Source organism: Talpa occidentalis, unplaced genomic scaffold (genome assembly GCF_014898055.3).
Source record: "Talpa occidentalis isolate TD23 unplaced genomic scaffold, MPIMG_talOcc4v2.1 talOcc4.11, whole genome shotgun sequence".
NCBI lineage: Eukaryota > Metazoa > Chordata > Mammalia > Eulipotyphla > Talpidae > Talpa > Talpa occidentalis.
In genome coordinates, this window is record NW_023601104.1 from 39,644,580 (window position 1) to 39,663,080 (window position 18,501).

General features: G+C 38.1%; 1 protein-coding gene across 10 annotated transcripts in view; it reads right to left on the bottom strand.

Moving 5' to 3' along the window:
• Window positions 1-2,203: 2,203 nt before the first annotated feature.
• The window catches only part of HNRNPC (heterogeneous nuclear ribonucleoprotein C), a 54,369-nt gene continuing 38,071 nt past the window's right edge, over window positions 2,204-18,501 (bottom strand). For 8 of the 10 annotated variants that reach the window (XM_054689046.1, XM_054689037.1, XM_037502993.2 and 5 more), the window contains 4 exons: window positions 4,626-4,786; window positions 3,447-3,560; window positions 3,047-3,207; window positions 2,204-2,947 (listed from right to left, as the gene is read on the bottom strand). In XM_054689046.1, coding sequence (XP_054545021.1) covers window positions 2,864-2,947; window positions 3,047-3,207; window positions 3,447-3,560; window positions 4,626-4,786 — 520 coding nt within the window. In that variant the 3' untranslated portion in view covers window positions 2,204-2,863. The remainder of the gene's footprint in view (window positions 2,948-3,046; window positions 3,208-3,446; window positions 3,561-4,625; window positions 4,787-18,501) is intronic. The other 2 variants (XM_037502994.2, XM_037502992.2) reach the window with 1 other exon arrangement.

Genomic DNA, 18,501 nt, shown 5'->3' on the forward strand with positions numbered 1-18,501 from the left:
GGTTGAGCGCTGGGTTGCGAAACTGCGCGCAGCCTCTGCGACGCCGGTTCGATCCCCGGCTGCTCCCCGGCCACCGGAGGAGGGTCCCACATGGCGCGCAGACCTCTCCTGCCGCCCGCTGCTCCCCTCAGCAGTGTACTTCGGTCCTTCTGCCTGCTCTGCTCCCTGCTCTGGCTCTGTGAATTCTCTCACCCTCCCGCGCTTCTGACTGTGCCCAGTGCATGTATAAACAAAACAAACAAACCAGCAAACAAATAAAAAAAAAAAAAAAAAAAAAAAAAACTAGAAGAAAAAAAAAAAAGAAAAATACCGGATGGTCTCACTCATAGCAGTAATTTAGAAAACCTAAATAAGGAACCAGGAAAAAGACTAATTACAATGAAGTAATAATCAAAATCAACAAGCAACTATAAACCAGAGACACACTGTGGGAGGGAGGAAGAAGGAGTCAGATCAAAACAAGGGGGGGTGGGAATTACATGGGGGCTATAACCAAGATGAAAATGCATACATTGTACAAAAATAAAAAATGATGTAAAAAATGTATATAAAAAAAACTATTGGGTCTTTTATCTGCAACATCGAGTTTACAGTTCTACCTTCTAATTTATATTGAACATACCCCAGTCTTATTTCCTGGGACCCAGGGTTAAGCAATTTAAGTTTACACATCCGACAGTCTTTAATAACACCAGTCTCTTTAAAAAAAAAAAAAAAAGCTGCTGATATCTATTATACATAAACTGTTTTGATCAAATTTCTTATTAATTTGCTATAGTTTTAGCACTGGAGACAAAATATTAAGTGCATACGCCTCTGATTGCACAAACTTTAGAGTAATGATTTCTTACTTACATGAAGAAATGTAATTCATAGCAGCCCGAGACCAACAATGTGAAGACTGCTATTTTATCAAAAACACTATATGTGTGTAGACTTTCTAAGAGAATATATATAATCATTTCTCTAGTTATTAAAAATGGCTCAACATGGGCTTTTTTTTGGTTATTGTTTTCTTTCTCCTCGATGTCATATGGATTAAAAGTAGACATTTTTATGTCTGGACCAGTATATTTTAAATACTGATGGGCAATATAGTCTTACAGGCTTATTAGCATCTTAGAATTTTGACCCTTTCTTCTAAACATTTAGGTTATTTTGCCATCAGTTAAATGCAAAAAGTTTGCATAACATAAGATCAGAAAACAGGGAGGGTACAAGAATTTTAGACCAAGAGCTACTTTTATAATGTGGATATGGCCTTCAAAGGTAGTCTATATCTATAGTTCAGCCTCTTCTTTCTATCTGCTTTATCACCTGTTATATAAAAATGATTTGTAAGATCCAAATATATATATATAGCATATGACTTCTGCCAATAAATGCCTTTGCTACATGATACAAGACAACAGTAATTTTCTGATGAAGCCACGGTTTGTACAAATGATAAATCAGCTCAAACTGAACATGTTTTTGTCCTGCTGTGATGGAAGAAAAACATAAACTGGGTCTTTCTGAACTGAAGGCTGATTATTATATCCATTTTTAGAAGTTTGGGTGCTAACTAGTGTACTATGCTTAAAAACCATCGCAGTAAATCAAATTAGGGAAAGGGATAAAAATTAGTTCATATGAAATGAACTTAATAAATACATAATTCTTCATGATGTTTCAGTTACCCAGGAAGGTAGAGACTACAGTATAGAAGATCAGTAAAGAAAGAACTTTCCTATTTACAGTGACACCAATGCAGACCTCAGAATCCAGGTCACTGAGGCTATAAATAGCAATAACAAGGACAAAATGTAAGCAAACAGAGGTTTCATTCTTCAGCTTTAAATTTTTCCTAAAATCTCAACATGTTTGGGGCCTCTTCTATACAAGGATTTTATCATACAACAAAAAATCTCAAATGAGTATCAACCAGACTACAAAGCAATATAAAGGCTTAAACGAGTTCGCCAATCCTTTCATTAGGACATATAAACACTACTCTAGCTCAGTTACCTGGGTCCTTGATGCAACACTCCCCCCCATGAAATATAATTTGAGTAGTGTATGTTGGTATGCATAATGATTATGATTCTAAGAAATCTATACCTAATACATCAGAGGGGTTTTGTGGAGGCCGCTGTGAAACAAAGAATTTGAATAAACAATTATAAAATACAAAAATAAAAAAACCAGGTTATTTTTTTTCTCCAAATTCCTGGTTTAATAAGGACTTGTTTATTTTGAGAAAAAAAGGTCCCAAACATCAGGCTGTTCACAAAAATAACCCACAGTATCAACTTTAGAAAACAAATTTTAAGACTATTACACTATTTTTCTAGAGGATGCATTTGACATGCCAACTCTCATTCACAAAAATACATTGTTACATCTGTGTTGACCATCCCCACATAAACACTCTTATGTGGGGTATAACACACATACCTCTAACTCAAAGCTGCTCTCAGGTGCTACTCAACTAATGAGATTGCCTTTGCAGTTAGGGAAGCAACTACCGAACTCATGTTATGAATGAAAAGAACTGTACTCCCTGCATAACAAGAGATTATTTTGGAGACAGTTGATAAAAACCATACATCCTTTTTATTGTTAAGTCATAAAGAGGTATCAAAATTAAAAGCAAAAAATTACAGGGTGAGACTTAACATAACTACTAGGAGCGTCAAAGGAAGTGAAAATGGGACTAGGCGCAGGGCAATATGAATTAATGAACATGGGAAGGACAAGGATGGGTAGAACAGTGAGCATGTGCTGAAGATACTAGGGGAGAGGATCTGGTGAAAATTTTGATTTTAGACAAGCGCCTAGGTAAAGAAATAATGGGACAAGATTTCTAAACCCCACTATGTGCTTAAGAGTCATCCTCGCCATTGGCGCTGTCTCTGTCATCCTCTCCTTCCTCAGCCTCTTTTTCATCATCCTTGATCAACTCCAGCTGTGAGAAACAGACACAAACAGGATGGAGTTAGAGGCACTCCATGTGTCCCTGATCCCCCCTCCACCACCTCTTTCTTTCCTTTCCCGTGGTTTTCACCTGGTCATCCCCCCGATCTTCATTATCATCATCATCCAGTAGGTCCCCCTCCTCAGCAGAGTCATCTGCACCCCCCTCAGACTCCATCTTCACATTAGTCTCATCTTTCTTCAGGGAGCTGCTGCTCTGCTCCTCTTCTGACTTATCATTCTTCATCTCTACTGGGGATGAGAAGGACAAGTCTGTCTAGGGGCAAGTAATGTCCACAGGATGTAGACAATCCCCACTACTGATCATAGATGGCAGCACAAGTCTAAATCCTCCCACACAAATGCCCTTCCCAATTCAAAGTCCCCAAGCTTCAAATTCATTTGCTTTATAGCCCACTATTCCAATATATACTTTCAACTGTCTTAGGTAACTAACCCAACTTTATACCCAACAACAGCGGACCATTTACCTCCTTGTTTGCTCTGTTCCTTTTCAATTTTTTCCAGGCTTTCAAGTAGAGAATCCACTTTTTGTTTTATCTGGGTCAACTCCTTCTTAATGGTCTGAAGGTCATCTCCTTTCACTTTAATATAACAAAACCCTAGATTAGAATCAAATATACAGAAGCTACCAGTTACTAAATACCTTCTTGCTAAACTACACACCAGGAGCCAACAGGAGATCCCTGGGGAGAAATGGAGCCAGTACCAGACTATCCCCAGTAAAATGGGGACCTTTGCGCTTTCATTTGGTAGTTGAAAACTGAATCTCACATCTACTTCCTTAGCAGTAGCATGCAGACCTTTGTTGGCCTGCCAGAAAACTTTAATCCTACTTTTAAAAAAGATTTTATTTATTTATGCATACAAGAACTGGGGTGTAGGCCAGAGGTGCAATGAGAGGATTCACCAGAGACAGAGTGGGGAACAGAACAGGTGGGTCCATTGTAATTCACTGCTGAAGGGAGCAGTGGGTGAGACAAGAGAGGTCTGCTGTGCCATATGTGGGTTGGCTCCCAGCCGGGGTTCAAACTCATGCTATAGTGGCTGGGGACAGCTTGATAGTGCTGAGACTTTAACCCCTGTACCACCCAGAGACCCTTTAATTCTATTTAAAGCATTTTCTCTATGTTTTACTGATATACGTTTCATACATTTATTTATTTATGCATTTAAGAGCTGGAGTGTAGGCCAGAGGTGGGGAGGAGGGGGGTGTGGAGAGGATTCACCAGAGACAAAGTAGGGAGCAGAACAGGCAGATATGCCTTAAAATACACTGCTGAGGGGAGCAGCAGGTCCGAGACAGGAGAGGTCTGCTGTGTCATGTGGGTCACTTCCCTGGCAGGGCACTGAACTCGTGCTACAGTGGCTGAAGATTAGCTTCATAGTGCTGAGACTAACCCCTTGCACCACCAGGGAGGCCCTGTTTCATACATTTAATAGGTGCCTCAACTAATAGTCTATAATGAATTCAAATTACCAAGGTTGTAGGGATAGAAGGCAGACTGGAATTGGCCCCTTAGTTATTATCTACTTGCATTATTTTGATTATGCAAGCCATTTATACAAAACCTGAACATGATTAACTGCATTAATTCCACAATTTCAACACAGAAGAAACAAGAATCACAAAAATGAGTAATACATACACTTTCCAGATTTGGAAGAAGAGCCTCGCTGTCCACTCTTAGAATTGAAGCCACTTTTGCCCCTTCGTGATGTGTTTCCTGATACACGCTGGCGTTTCGAGGGCACTACAGCCCGAGCAATAGGAGGAGGTGGAGGAACACGAGCGGGGTAACTGTACATCCTATTGGATAGAAGGAAAAGAGAATTCCTTCATAATTAAAATTAAGTCGGCAAGATTCAAACAGTGACTTAAAATAATGAATATGCATCTCTCTCAATTATTTTTTGCTGCTAATTTCATTCAAAAGGACAGTAAAAACTTTCACTCTAGCATTTTTAATACTGTAGTCACTTTTCTTCAAGAAAATATCCAATTAACATTGGATATGTTGGCCTTAAGCACTGGACATAAAAAGGTTCCTCTGTACTAAGCAGTAGTAAGAGAGTATTGTGTTTTTACAATATGAATGGCTTTTATCTATCTGTTATTTACACATACATACTACACTAAGCAGTTTCTGTACGTTAAATAAAGTACATCATCGTAAAGGACCGCAACTAACTACATCTGTAAAGGGAGGTATTTGCTACTAGCTAAATCCTTGATCTCTTCATCCAAAGAAACATACAAATCATTTCTAATGATATTAGGTTGAATCACAAAGAATCGTCAATAGTTAACTATTCTTGGTTTAATGAACAGCTGCTTTGTATGTTAGCTGGGTATAAGGTACTGCTATCAGTTGTAACAAAATTTAAACATAAGCCCCACTTAAAGCTAACAGCTTTAAAAAATACTTTTGTTCATTATCATTATTACAAAATATCATTATTTAAAAAAATTCCACTGCCTAGCATATATTTAGCTTTCAAAACTCATTGATTTTTCTACTGCTACATCCATTGGAAAAGCAACCCAATGACTGCTAAAGATGTATCAACATAATGGCTTGGTATTGACTCTCACAATAAAGATGGATTCAAAATACCAACAAAAATTTCTTACATTGACATTAGTTCAGAAAATTTCAACATTACATATTTTTTTTTTTAATAGAGGCATGTTTATTTATTTATTTATTTGTTTGTTTGTTTTGTTTATACATGCACTGGGTACAGTCAGAAGTGCGGGAGGGTGAGAGAATTCACCAGAGCCAGAGCGGGGAGCAGAGCAGACAGAAGGACCGAAGTACACTGCGCTAAGGGGAGCAGCGGGCGGCAGGAGAGGTCTGCGCGCCATGTGGGACCCTCCTCCGGTGGCCGGGGAGCAGCCGGGGATCGAACCGGCACTGCAGAGGCCGCGGGCAGCTTCGCAACCCAGCGCTCAACCGCTGCGCCACCGGGGAGGCCCAACATTACATATTTCTATTTTTACAAGAGTCTATGGGGACATAAGAGGTAACAGCAGGGGGAGAGTGGGCGGGGAACTTTTTAATTCTAGTTCTGGGGTTTTTAGCTACTAAACTCCAAGGCCCAGGTATTCCTTAAACAAACAACCTCAACCTTAAACAAACAACCTCTAACTGCTTTCCCAATTTCAAAGGTTTTAAGGAACAAATATGATGTATTTAAACAGCTTTGAAGTTTTATAAATCATATATTACATAATTAGACTCCCTCATGAACATCTCCTTAGTGGCTAGTCTTCTCTGAATTTGTAACTGTTCACTGCTGGTGGTAGTGAAAACATTGGTTTTATGGTCTGGCTATCATACCTAATTCTTTTCTGGTCATTTCAACAATCTAAAATATTTCCTTTTCATTGTGAACAAAGTAGTATTTTATCTTTATTATTAAATATAGTTTTAAAAGTTTAAAAAATTATTTTTATCATTATTGTAATAAAATGTCATTATTTAAAAAATTCCAATAGGGAACACTTTTAAGTATGATCCCCAGAAAATAAAGTTTATTGATTTAGAAATCAGGAAGGCCTTGTTTCCAGAGGCTTCTTCTCAATGGTTAAGTATTAACTGAGCTGTCAGTTTTACTCCATTTATGGAAATAAGCACAGCTATTCAGTAATTTTATCATCATTACCATCTTTCCCTCTTTACATAAGGCTTTATTTTTTTGGTCTTATTCCAAAGTATGATTCAGAAACTGTAAAATATCAGCATTTTTTTTTTGAAAAGACAAAAAGTAACAAAGATTTAATACTTACATATATACCCTATATACATAGCAGAGATTAGGCATGACTGAGTAACTCACCCATATGGCTTCAGACACCATCTTAATAGCTTAATTAAGACAAGAGATGTTGGGAAAAAGAAGGGAACTTCAATATGGAGTATGCTAAGGAAGGCACAGCAGACAGAAATATACAGACTAAGTGCTGCCTTCTCCATTGAAAAGAGATTAGGTCTTCCTGGTACACACCCCTACAGAAATGTATATGTAAATGTATTTTTTTCAAAAGCTACTTTCATCTAGCCTTCAGAGCCCCTCCCATTAAATGAAACTTTTAAAAAAGACATAATAAGTTGTGGTGGTAGATTTTTGATCCCTTATAGGGAGCTTACAAAATGTAAACATGGGGTAGGAAGGTTATGATAGCTAGCCTTCAAAATAGCATCTCCTAGTCTTTTGGTGTGTGCTGCTTTTCCCCACATGAATATCATCATTCTTAAAGTACTATCCTGTGGGTAAGGTGATGGTATTTTAAAAACAATTTCCAGAGGCAAACAACAGTGAGTTATCCAAATCTTTGGGCACAGAACTGAGATCTCATGCTAAGCCCAGCTGGGTTGCGTGATCTCACCTACTCCCCAACCTCATGTACTATCACGAGCACCTGTCTCAAAGCAATGAGCCAGCTGCTCTAGACTCCATATATAGGTAAAAACATTGAAATTTCCTTTTGAACCATACAATTCAGTTGATCCAGTTAATGGCCGTAATGAAAATGAGGCAAGAAATGCAGTTTATTTTCAATCTCTGGAACGGACCCAGAAAACAAAAGGGAGAGTCAAAAATTCTACTTGATTGAAAGATCAACCGGTAATGTGTGAAGGGCTCTTTGTGCCAAAGAACTTAACTGCCACTCAAACACAAATAAACTCTCAAAACACAAAGATTTCTCCTAGCAAGTTTAAGGAGAGACCATGTCGCTGTAAAGTATCAAAGTGCATGACTGTGAATGTCAACTGTGATAGCCCTTAAGGTAAAAGGGACAGATAATAAAGAAGCTCAGCATGACAGCTGCCAGAACCATACAACAAAATTAAGCTTCCCCTTGAGAAAAGCTATACAGCAAGTTACAAATCTACAATGGCTACTATCTCCTATTGATAAAGCCCTATTGTTAGTAGGTCTTGATGAAAGTTTCAGCACCGAGAAATATGCATAATCCCCAAGAGAATTATGACTATACCTAAACCAGAAATTGGACACCAAATGTTGATAATAAAACCTATAGCAGTAACAAAATGTAATTAAAACACCATTTTAAAGAAACAAAAACATTTCTGAATGTACAGAAGCTAGATAATTATTTGAACTGCTAAGAAAATTTCTATCCTTACCTCAATGCTAAAACCATAAGCATCACTAAATATTTACTAAAAATACAGGCTTTCAAAAACAAACTTTGGGCTTCCCTAGTGGCGCAAGGGTTTAAGACACTACCTATGAAGCTATCCACAGCTACTACAGCACAAGTTTGATCCCCGGCCAGGGAGCAACCCATATGGCTCAACAGACCTTTCCTGACTCACCTGCAGTGTACTTCCATCAATCTGCCTGTCTGCCTATTCTGTTCCCCACGGTCTCTGCTGAATCCTCTCACCACCACCCCCCACCTCTGGCCTGTACCCCAGCTCTTGTATGCACATAAATAAATCTTTAAAAAAAAGTAATAAACACTTTTTTTTTAAAAAAAAGATCCATCTACCTATGCATACAAGAGCTGGAGTACAGGCCAGAGTGGGTGAGAGGATTCACCAGAGACAGAGCAGGGAACAGACAGGCAGACTGACCCAGTACACTGCTGAGGGGAGCAGCAGGAGAGCCAGAAGTTTGCTGCGCCATGTGGGTTGCTCCCTGGCCGCCGGGGATCGAACTCGTGTTACAGAGGCTGCTGACTGCTCCACAGTGTGGTGCTCAACCCCCTGAGCCACCAGGGAGGCCCGGAAGAAGCAAATCCTGTCTTAGAAAGAAAAGTTTATTTTAAGAAAAGACAAAGAACAAAGACTCCCAGGTATAAGGTACCTACCTGGGAGGGGCCAAGAGCAGCCAACACACACACATTTTAATCACTACCAAAACATTCATTGTTGGAAAAGTCATGATGCATTTTTCCTATGTTTTTCAAAGAAAAAATACATCCTGGCTTTCCCCACAACCCAACAGAAACCTGAGGTAATATGCTAGTATTAATTCTATGTTCTCTGGAATATATTTATCTATGGTACCATAGTTGTTTCCTGTCTTAAAGAATTGGGATTATACAATTCTAATATAATTTAATTCAAGTGTTAGGAGATAGCATATATAACAGAAAATTTTCAAGATGAATTTTCATCCTGTTGGCCATTGATTATCCTAGAAAAGGTACTGACTTAAGAGACTACTATGTGTGGATTTTAAAAATGTCTGAGAATCCCTGAAATTGTCTGCCAAAAATATATGAATGTACCCATTTATTAAAAGTTAAAATTACTGATGCAGAAACAATTCATTCTATGTAAGCTAATTGGGACCAAATCTAAAGTACTATGCGCTCATTTCTGAGACAACTGCTTTACATTTAGAGAAGTACAGAGAAAAATATGTACAAGGCCATGATGAGATTCAAAAGGAATGATTTTAAGAACAAAAACAAGAGACCAATGAAGAAATAACACATAAAATGCAATCTGTGGGCGAGGAACTTGTGCAAAACTATGTGACAGTTTGCAAAATTTATAGTGTTTAAGAGCCATGAGCAGATTTCCATACTAGCTCCAATAATGACTAGCTGAATGAACTTCCAATTGATGACAGATAACCAGCCTCAAACTCAACCAGAACGCTGATGGAAATCAGCACACTAATGACTTCTTTAAAAAGAGTTTAGGGCCTCCCTGGTGGCGCAGCAGTTGAGCACCAGTTCGATTCCCAACCACCGGGTGAGGGTCCCACACACACAGCGCAGAGACCTCTCCTGCCCCGCCCGCTGCTCCCCTTAGCAGTGTACTTCGTCAGTCTGCCTGCTCTGCTCCCCTCTCTGGCTCTGGTGAATTCTCTCACCACACCCCCACCGCGCTTCTGACTGTACCCAGTGCTTGTATAATAAATAAATCTTTTAAAAAATAAAATAAAAAGAATTTAAACTAAACTAAGGTTCTGAGTGAAGATCTTCTGCTACTATAATTGTTCTCATTCCTTCCTTATTGATATGCCCCAAACCATGACAACCTAGAACTTCAACAATAGCTTTCCCTAAGTATCATTCCAAGCAAAACTTCAGAATATACCCCATTACATAACATTCTGTACAATTTTGTAGAGAAGGCCTTTACAAACTTAATCTTTGGCATTTTGTGGACTGAAGTTTTAAGCATTATCCTCCATGAAAAAAAACTATCAGCTACTGATAACTCACAAATACCAGAATGAAAACTACTGAAAAATCAAGCTCTCTGCTGAAAAATAATTGCTCTCTTTGAACTTTACAATATGTATAATCTGGATACTTCCTTCCCACTTTTTATAAAAGTTGCCTGCACCCCAGTTCTTATATGCATAAACACATCTTTAAAATTTTTTTCAGCAAAATGTAACTATGAAATCACATCATGAAAAAAAATGACCTCTCCCCCAAAAAGACTTTTCATAATTGTATCTGGAATTTGTGTTTAACAATAAACCATCTGGCTACATTTCTGTAATGTGTCTTATTTCTAAATTAAGACAATTTCTAGATATTATTTGTAAGCATTCCACTACTAACACGCTGCCTGTTGATTCTGGGAGAAACTGAACTGGACACAACTGTACAGGTTTTGTTAATGTAATTTATGGATTGCATGCCAATTATCAAAGTAAACTGGTTATATTTTATGTTTCTTAATTTTCTCCATGGTGCTTTTATCCAATGATCCACTGAGGACATGGATTACCAGTAGAACAGTCAATTTGGTAACAGCAAACACTACTAGTCTAACTGATAAAGGGACTAAATGATGATTAACAACTATGCTGTTAAGGATCCTTTGACGTATATGGGAACTCAAACTGTTATATTTCAAAGAAAAATAAAACCTTGTAAAGGGGAAAAATAACAGAGGTTATTACCACCTCTGTGGCTTTAAGAATCTTCCCCAAAAGAATACTACATTTGGTTGGGAAACACCACATGCATTCCTACTTATAAAATGCAGAAATCGGGCCTCCCCGGTGGCGCAGTGGGTTGAGCACTGTGCTCTGAAGCTGTCCTCAGCCTCTGCAGCGCGGGTTCAATTCCCGGCTGGCCAGTGAAATTCCCACATGGCATGGCAGACCTCTCCTCTCCTGTCTCGCCCGCTGCTCCCCTCAGCAGTGTCTACGGTCCGTCTGCCTGTTCTGCTCCCCGCTCTCTCTGGTGAATTCTCTCACCCTCCCGTGCCTCTGACCTGTACCCCAGTTCTTGTATAAATAAATAAATCTTAAAAAAAAAAAATAAAAAGAAATAAAATGCAGAAATCAATGGTATCAAGTCAACAATCTTCTACGAGAAAGAATTGTTGATATTGGTACTTAGGGTATTTTTGCAAATTCAAAGATGTACTTGACTGAAAATTGCTCCATTTAATTATTTACAACCGTTTTGAAGGGGAAAAATATTAAAGGTACACATTTTACACAGTTCATTTTGAGATACACTCAATTTTTACAAATTTTAAAATAAGAAAAGCAGTAAGAAAATACAGCAATTTGTTCGGTTGGATTCATGGGAAAGCTATGTTAACACAAAATAAGACACTGCATTGAAGACAATTTGAAAATTCACATAAAAACTTTCTGAAAAATAATTTGGGCAATGATGTGCTGGTTGTTCTGAGTCCTAAATCAATCTGTTCAAAAACAGGGCTGAATCCAAGACTACCCTAAGAAAAGCAATGAATTCCTATTTTTGCTTCTGTTTATAAAGCTTTCTAGCCAGATGATGATCTTTTCTAGATTCCTCAATTTTCAAAGAATTAAAATATTACTCACCAATAGTTCTCATCACATATACTTCCATATGTCACTTTGAATCTTTCCCAAAGACAATGTCTTAAAATGTCAGTGTGGTCCATATTTTTATTTTTAGAACAGCTAACTATAACAGTATTTATAAAGAACACTGTTTATACACCCTACTTTTAAGAACATATAAATAAAACTATTCATTCCTATATTGTCATTTTATCAAATAAGAATTACACATCTTTCCTTCCACTATGAATAAAATATCTCTTAAGGAGTTGTCTGAGAAAACAGATTGCAGCTGCTAGGGCATAGAGTTGAAGGAGCTGACTACAAAAGAACTTCATAGTGAATTTCTGGGAATTATGACGCTACTTGTTATCTTCATTACACTGGTAGACAAATGGTAATCCATGTCAAAATCGTAGGTTTTGTTATTCTATGCTATCTCCAATTTCTAGCTTTCTAGTCTCCTGAATATCCTTTCGTTTCTTCACCACACCCACCATTATCAAAACCTACCTTGTCTAGGTCACCAGTAATCGCAATATTGCAAAATGAAGTGGGTAGGTCTAAATCTTCACATTATTTCCATTTCCAGTTACTTAACAGTTCTTCCTTTTATTCTTTCAGTACATAATCACACAGGCTCCAGAACACTTCAATCTCCCTTCTATCTCCATTTATCTAATATCCAACTTTTTACAGTTGATAGGCAGATGACAGCTTTGGCCCCATGCAACTAATTGCATACTTAACATCCCTTGAAGTGGATGTCTAACAAGGAAGCTGATAACATGTCCACAAGTATGTGATATTCACTCCTAGTTCTGTGTTTATGTTCTCCCTTGCCCCAATCACTATTTCTATAAATGCCAAGCACCTAGCTATACAGGCCAAAAAACTTTGGTGACATTTTTGACTACTCTCACTTCTCACATCTGTAAATGAATTTTTCTACATTAACTTCAAAATTCAAATACTTCTCACCACCTCCTTGGTTCTTCCCAAAATGAATGCTTGTGTATTATTATTCTATTGACCACTTATTACCTATTCTGAGTGATCTTGTTATAATACAAATTAGATTCTGTCACTCCTCTGCTCAGAACTCTCCAATGGCTTCCCATCTCATTCAGAGTAAAAGCTTAAGACACATACTGTGTATCATGTGTTCAATCTACCCATCTGTTTTTCATTACAGAACTCGAGGTTCGCAAAACAATGCCTCACAGTGAGATCTTAATACCTTTTGAAAAAATAAACGTGTTTCCTAAATTTGCCTCAAGGAAAGAATTTATCACAAATAAATTTATCTCAAAAGGTAACATTAAACCATACTAATATTTGGAAATCTAGGAGAATGAGTTTACCTTTTTTCTAATTTTATAAAGACAACTGGACAGCACAAGTTGAATATAATTATTTACCACAAAATTAGCTTTTTCAAACTATTATAAAATCAAAATCTGATCTTATGCTTATAATGGATATAATCTGAGATGATTATGCCAGGCTTGTTATAATCACTGACATAAATTTTCAGACAACTTACTCCTGCTACTTTATTTCCTGTAGCTTATTCATCTGTTCCCCTTGCTGAATTTCACTAATCTCATAGTAGCAATACATTTGTTTCCTTCAAGGCAGTAAAGATACTGGGAAAAAATGTTTTCCTACCTATACAATCAAATTCTAATTAATAAACTGTAACCTAAGAAACAAAGTCCAAGAGGTTATTATTAAAGTGTAATCTTATTTATCAAAAGTATATATTCCCTATTTCAAAAGTAACATTAATTTTCTGAATATTCTTTCAACATTGTCAGCTTTGATGCAAAACTATAACATGGGATCTCTGATTTCTTCTAGGAAGAGTAGTCTCTACTCATTGCAATTCTCACACTTAATACTCAAAACTCATTTGATCTAGGGCCTCCCTAGTGGAGCAGTGTGTTGAGTGAAGCGCTGTGAAGCTGTCCACAGCCTCTGCAGCGCGGGTTCAATTCCCAGCCAGCCAGGGAGATTTCCACATGGCGTGGCAGACCTCTCCTGTCTCGCCCGCTGCTCCCCTCAGCAGTGTACTTCGGTCCTTCTGCCTGCTCTGCTCCCCGCTCTGGCTCTGGTGAATTCTCTCACTCTCCCGCACTTCTAACTGTACCCAGTGCTTGTATAAATAAATAAACAAACAAACAAACAAACAAATGTTAAAAAAAAAAAAAAAACACCTGACATAGATTAAAAAAACAAAACTACTCATTTGATCTAATAAAACTAACTTCGCAATATTCTAGGGTGGCACTGTCCAACTTAGTCACTTACCCACATTTCAAGTGCCAAGCAGCCGTATGGCTAACGTTAGCACACTAACATGGGGCAGATATAGAAAAATATTGTATCACGGAATTCCTAATGGGAAGCACGGTTCTAGTCTGTTGCTTCCACAGACCTTTACCTACTGCCTATATGGCTTTCAAAGAGAACATAAGATTCTATGATTTTTTTTCAGTTTAACAAAATACTCCATAAACCTTGTCTAATGTCCATAGCATTAATTGATAATTACACAATTATAATCACAAAGCACAATGTTGAAACTCATAAAAAAGCTGAAAACAGGGCCTCCCCAGTGGCACAGCAGGTTGAGCATAGAGCTGTGAAGCTGTCCGCAGCCTCTGCAGCACCGGTTTGATTCCCGGCTGACTAGGGAGACTCCCACATGGCGGGGCAGACCTCTCCTGTCTCGCCCACTGCTCCCCTAAGCAGTGTACTTCGGTCCGTCTGCCTGTTCTGCTCCCCGCTCTCTCTGGTGAATTCTCTCACCCTCCCGCACCTCTGACCTATACCCCAGTGCTTGTATAAATAAATAAAATCTTAAAAAAAAAAAAATCTGAAAACAATTAACTTTACAATGCCAATGTCAGATATTCTACTCAGAGACTTACATCCAGAACATGCAAGCCTACAATACCAAGAAAACAACCCAATATAAAAATGATAAAGAATGAGAATACATTTCTCCAAAGATTAATAAACCATCAACAAACACATGAATATTCAATAAGATCACAGGCTAACAATACTACTCCCCCCTGGAGACTACAATGGCTTATATAAAACTGGTAATAAAATAAATGTTGGCAGAGAGATATAGAAACTAGAACCCATATATGGACAATGGGAATGTAAAATGATTCAGCTACTTTGGAAGACAAATTGGTAGTTCTTCAAAAGGTTATCCTAAGACCTAGCGATTCTACTAGGAGGTATATACCTAAGAGAAATGAAAACACATGTCCATGCATAAATTATTCAAAGAGGTAGTCAAAATGTGAATTAACTCATGACCACTAACTTGATGGACAAATAAAATGTATTATCCAAAGTGAATATAATTCTTTAGCAATAAAAAGGAATGTGGTACCAGTACATGTTACAAATGATGAACCATTATTCCAAGTGTAAGAATTATTCTAAGTGGAAGAAATCAAACAAAGAGTCAAAGACACATTTTCTGATTCTGTTGATATGAAATATCCAGAAAAGGCAAATCTGCAGACAGAAAAGACAAACTGGATGAAGAATGTCCTGAAATATATTCCTAAAACAGCAAGGATACCTCTAGATTATTAATGCTATCACTTGATTACCACTAAGTCTGAGGCATAAAAAAATATTCTCTTGATCCAGGCTGAAATGCTTCCCTTCAAAGAAATACCTTCTGCCTAACCAACAAGATATGCCCAAAAGAAATGTTGTATTAGTAAAAAATTTAAATCTGGTATTAACAGGTTCACACTGAAGTAAATTCATACTGATCCATTATGCCTTCATCTAAAATCCTTCTGGCACCTATATAAACAATTTCCCACAAGAAAGATACAACCAACAAAGTGACTCTGAGCAAATGAATTACTTTAACTTATTATGTCTAAAGTACCTTCTCCCCACCTGAAATGACAGGAAAAGTAGCATCTTCTCCAAGCAGCCAAGAACCCTTTTGTTCTCTGAATCCATATGCCTTTCTTTGTACCTAATATTTAATATATAAATATTTCATGTACTCTCCCTTCATACATGATACTATGCTCTCTCAGGTCCAGTGTTGTTCAAAAATGTTAAAGTGTTACGAGGGAGGCAACACATCAGCTCCTCTAATTCGGTAAGAATGGGTGGGGATGAGGTATGAGTAATATCTTCAGTCCATATTCTCTGTATTTTTTTACTTTTAACAAGTGAATGCAAAGCTTAAAATTGTGGGCCCAGAACATAACAGGAGAGAAAACATTAGTTTACAGAATATGAATGGTTGGCCTCTTTTATCTGTCTTGCATTTCAGTGGAGACTCCCCTAGCACTGCACTTCACCTCAACTACTTTTCCCCACTATTTACCAGACTACCTTCCTGAGAAAATTTATACAGCAAGTATTGACAACACAATTGCATCGCCCACCTCCACAAATTCTAAAATCTCAAATCCTCCAACCTCTGGTCACACAACCTTTAATAGTATAATCCTAATGATGAGAGGTAAAATCTCAGTTATATATTTGACTGTTTTCTCCCTACAAGCACCTACTTTCATAACTTACTCCCAATCATACCAAGACCAGTCTATCCTCAGAGATTTTTCCATCTTCAATCCATCCCAACATTTACAATGGTCACTACATAATTTATCTTCTCCACTTTTTTTTTTAAAGATTTATTTATTTATTTATTTATACAAGCACTGGGTACAGTCAGAAGCACGGGAGGGTGAGAGAATTCACCAGAGCCAGAGCAGGGAGCAGAACAGGCAGACTGACGAAGAACACTGCTGAGGGGAGCAGCGGGCGCGGCAGGACAGATCTGGGCACCATGTGGGACCCTCGCTGGTGGCCGGCGCTGCAGAGACTGCAGGCAGCTTCGCAGCCCAGCGCTCAACCGCTGCACCCCTGGGAGGCCCTTCTCCACTTTCTTTTTTCTAGCCATGAGGTGGTTTCTAATTGTGTCTGCCTGTAGGACACAATTATTTAATTTGCCATACATACAAAGACCTTAACAACCAACATTCTTTCCAATTACACCTAGTTGTGCCCCCAAGGGATAGTCGTAACTCAGTATAACCTTTGTAAGAACTGCCCTTATCCTACTTGCTTAAAAATCTAAGGCATATCAGAGGCAAGTTCAAATACAGGCCTTTGTTTGTTCCCCACTCTGTCTCTGGTGAATCCTCTCAACGAGAATCTGGCCTCTACCCAGGTTCTTATATAAATAAATAAATCTTTCAAACACACACACACACACACACACACAAATACAGGCCTTTGTGAAACTATCTGTGTCTCATTAAACCTTAACAGGCAGTTTATACCTCTTTAAACAACAGAATCCATCTTTCTCTACAACAACCCTATACAATGCAGAACACAAAACAGTCCCTATTAATTTCAAAGCATCTTCTTTTCTGTATCATATTTTGTTCTATGTGTGTGTTGCATTTGATCTGTGCAGTGATGTATTTCATTCCTTTTTCTATTCATGGTACACTGGCATATCTACTTAACGTATTTAGACTTATAATCTTTGAAACTTGATCACTAACACCAGAACAAAAGTACATATCACTGTTTCTCCTAACAAAACATCAACATTAATCACCTGTTTTCTGTCATTTAAAATGTTTCTCCTTACAAAACAATCAACACTTACATTCTTACTCAAGTTAGGCTAATGATTAAAATGTCTAATAACTTTATGAAATATTCTGGTTTCCTTTCCCACTCCTCCACCAATGCCATTAATTAAAAACAAAATCTGATCAAGCCTCCCAATCATTCGTGCAATTTCCAGGAATATGCTAAATACCACAAAATACAACCTACAAAAACAAGTTTGGAAAACTGACCAGAATAGTGGATGAAATTAAGTCAAAGAATTTTATTATTTTGAGTCTAAATCATTTTATGGCTATGTTTATAAAAGGTGTCTTTATCTTTGACTGGTATACCCTTCTTTTTTATTTTATTTTATTATTTTTTATTTATTTTTATAGAGGCATGCTTTATTTATTTATTTATTTATTTATTTATTTATTTATTTATTTATTTATTTATGCAAGCACTGGGTACAGTCAGAAGCACGGGAGGGTGAGAGAATTCACCAGAGCCAGAGCCGGGAGCAGAGCAGGCAGAAAGACCAAAGTACACTGCTGAGGGGAGCAGCGGGCGGCAGGAGAGGTCTGCGCGCCATGTGGGACCCTCCTCCGGTGGCCGGGGAGCAGCCGGGTGCCGCAGAGGCCGCCGGCAGCTTTGCAACCCAGCGCTCAACCGCTGCGCCACTAGGGAGGCCCTATACCCTTCTTTTTTAAAAAAAGATTTTATTTCTTTTATACATACAAGAACTGGGTTGCACACTAGAGAGGTGAGGGGGGTGAGAGGATTCCCCAGAGAGAATGGGGAGCAGAACAGGCAGATCCATTGAAACACACTGCTGAGGGGAGCAGCAGGTGAGACAGGAGAGGTCTGCTGCGCCATGTAGGTTACTCCCTGGCCGGCCTGGGATAGAACTTATGCTGCAGTGGCTGGAGATAGCTTGACAGCGTTGTCTTCAACCCCTGCACAAGCAGGGAGGCCCTACCCTTCTCTATTAAATGTATGTGAATTGAAATGTTCCGTAACAGAAAAAGGTTGTGGTTAACTATTTAAAAGGATGTTTAGAAAACCAGTATCAACCATTCTTTATTTTACTGTGCATTACTT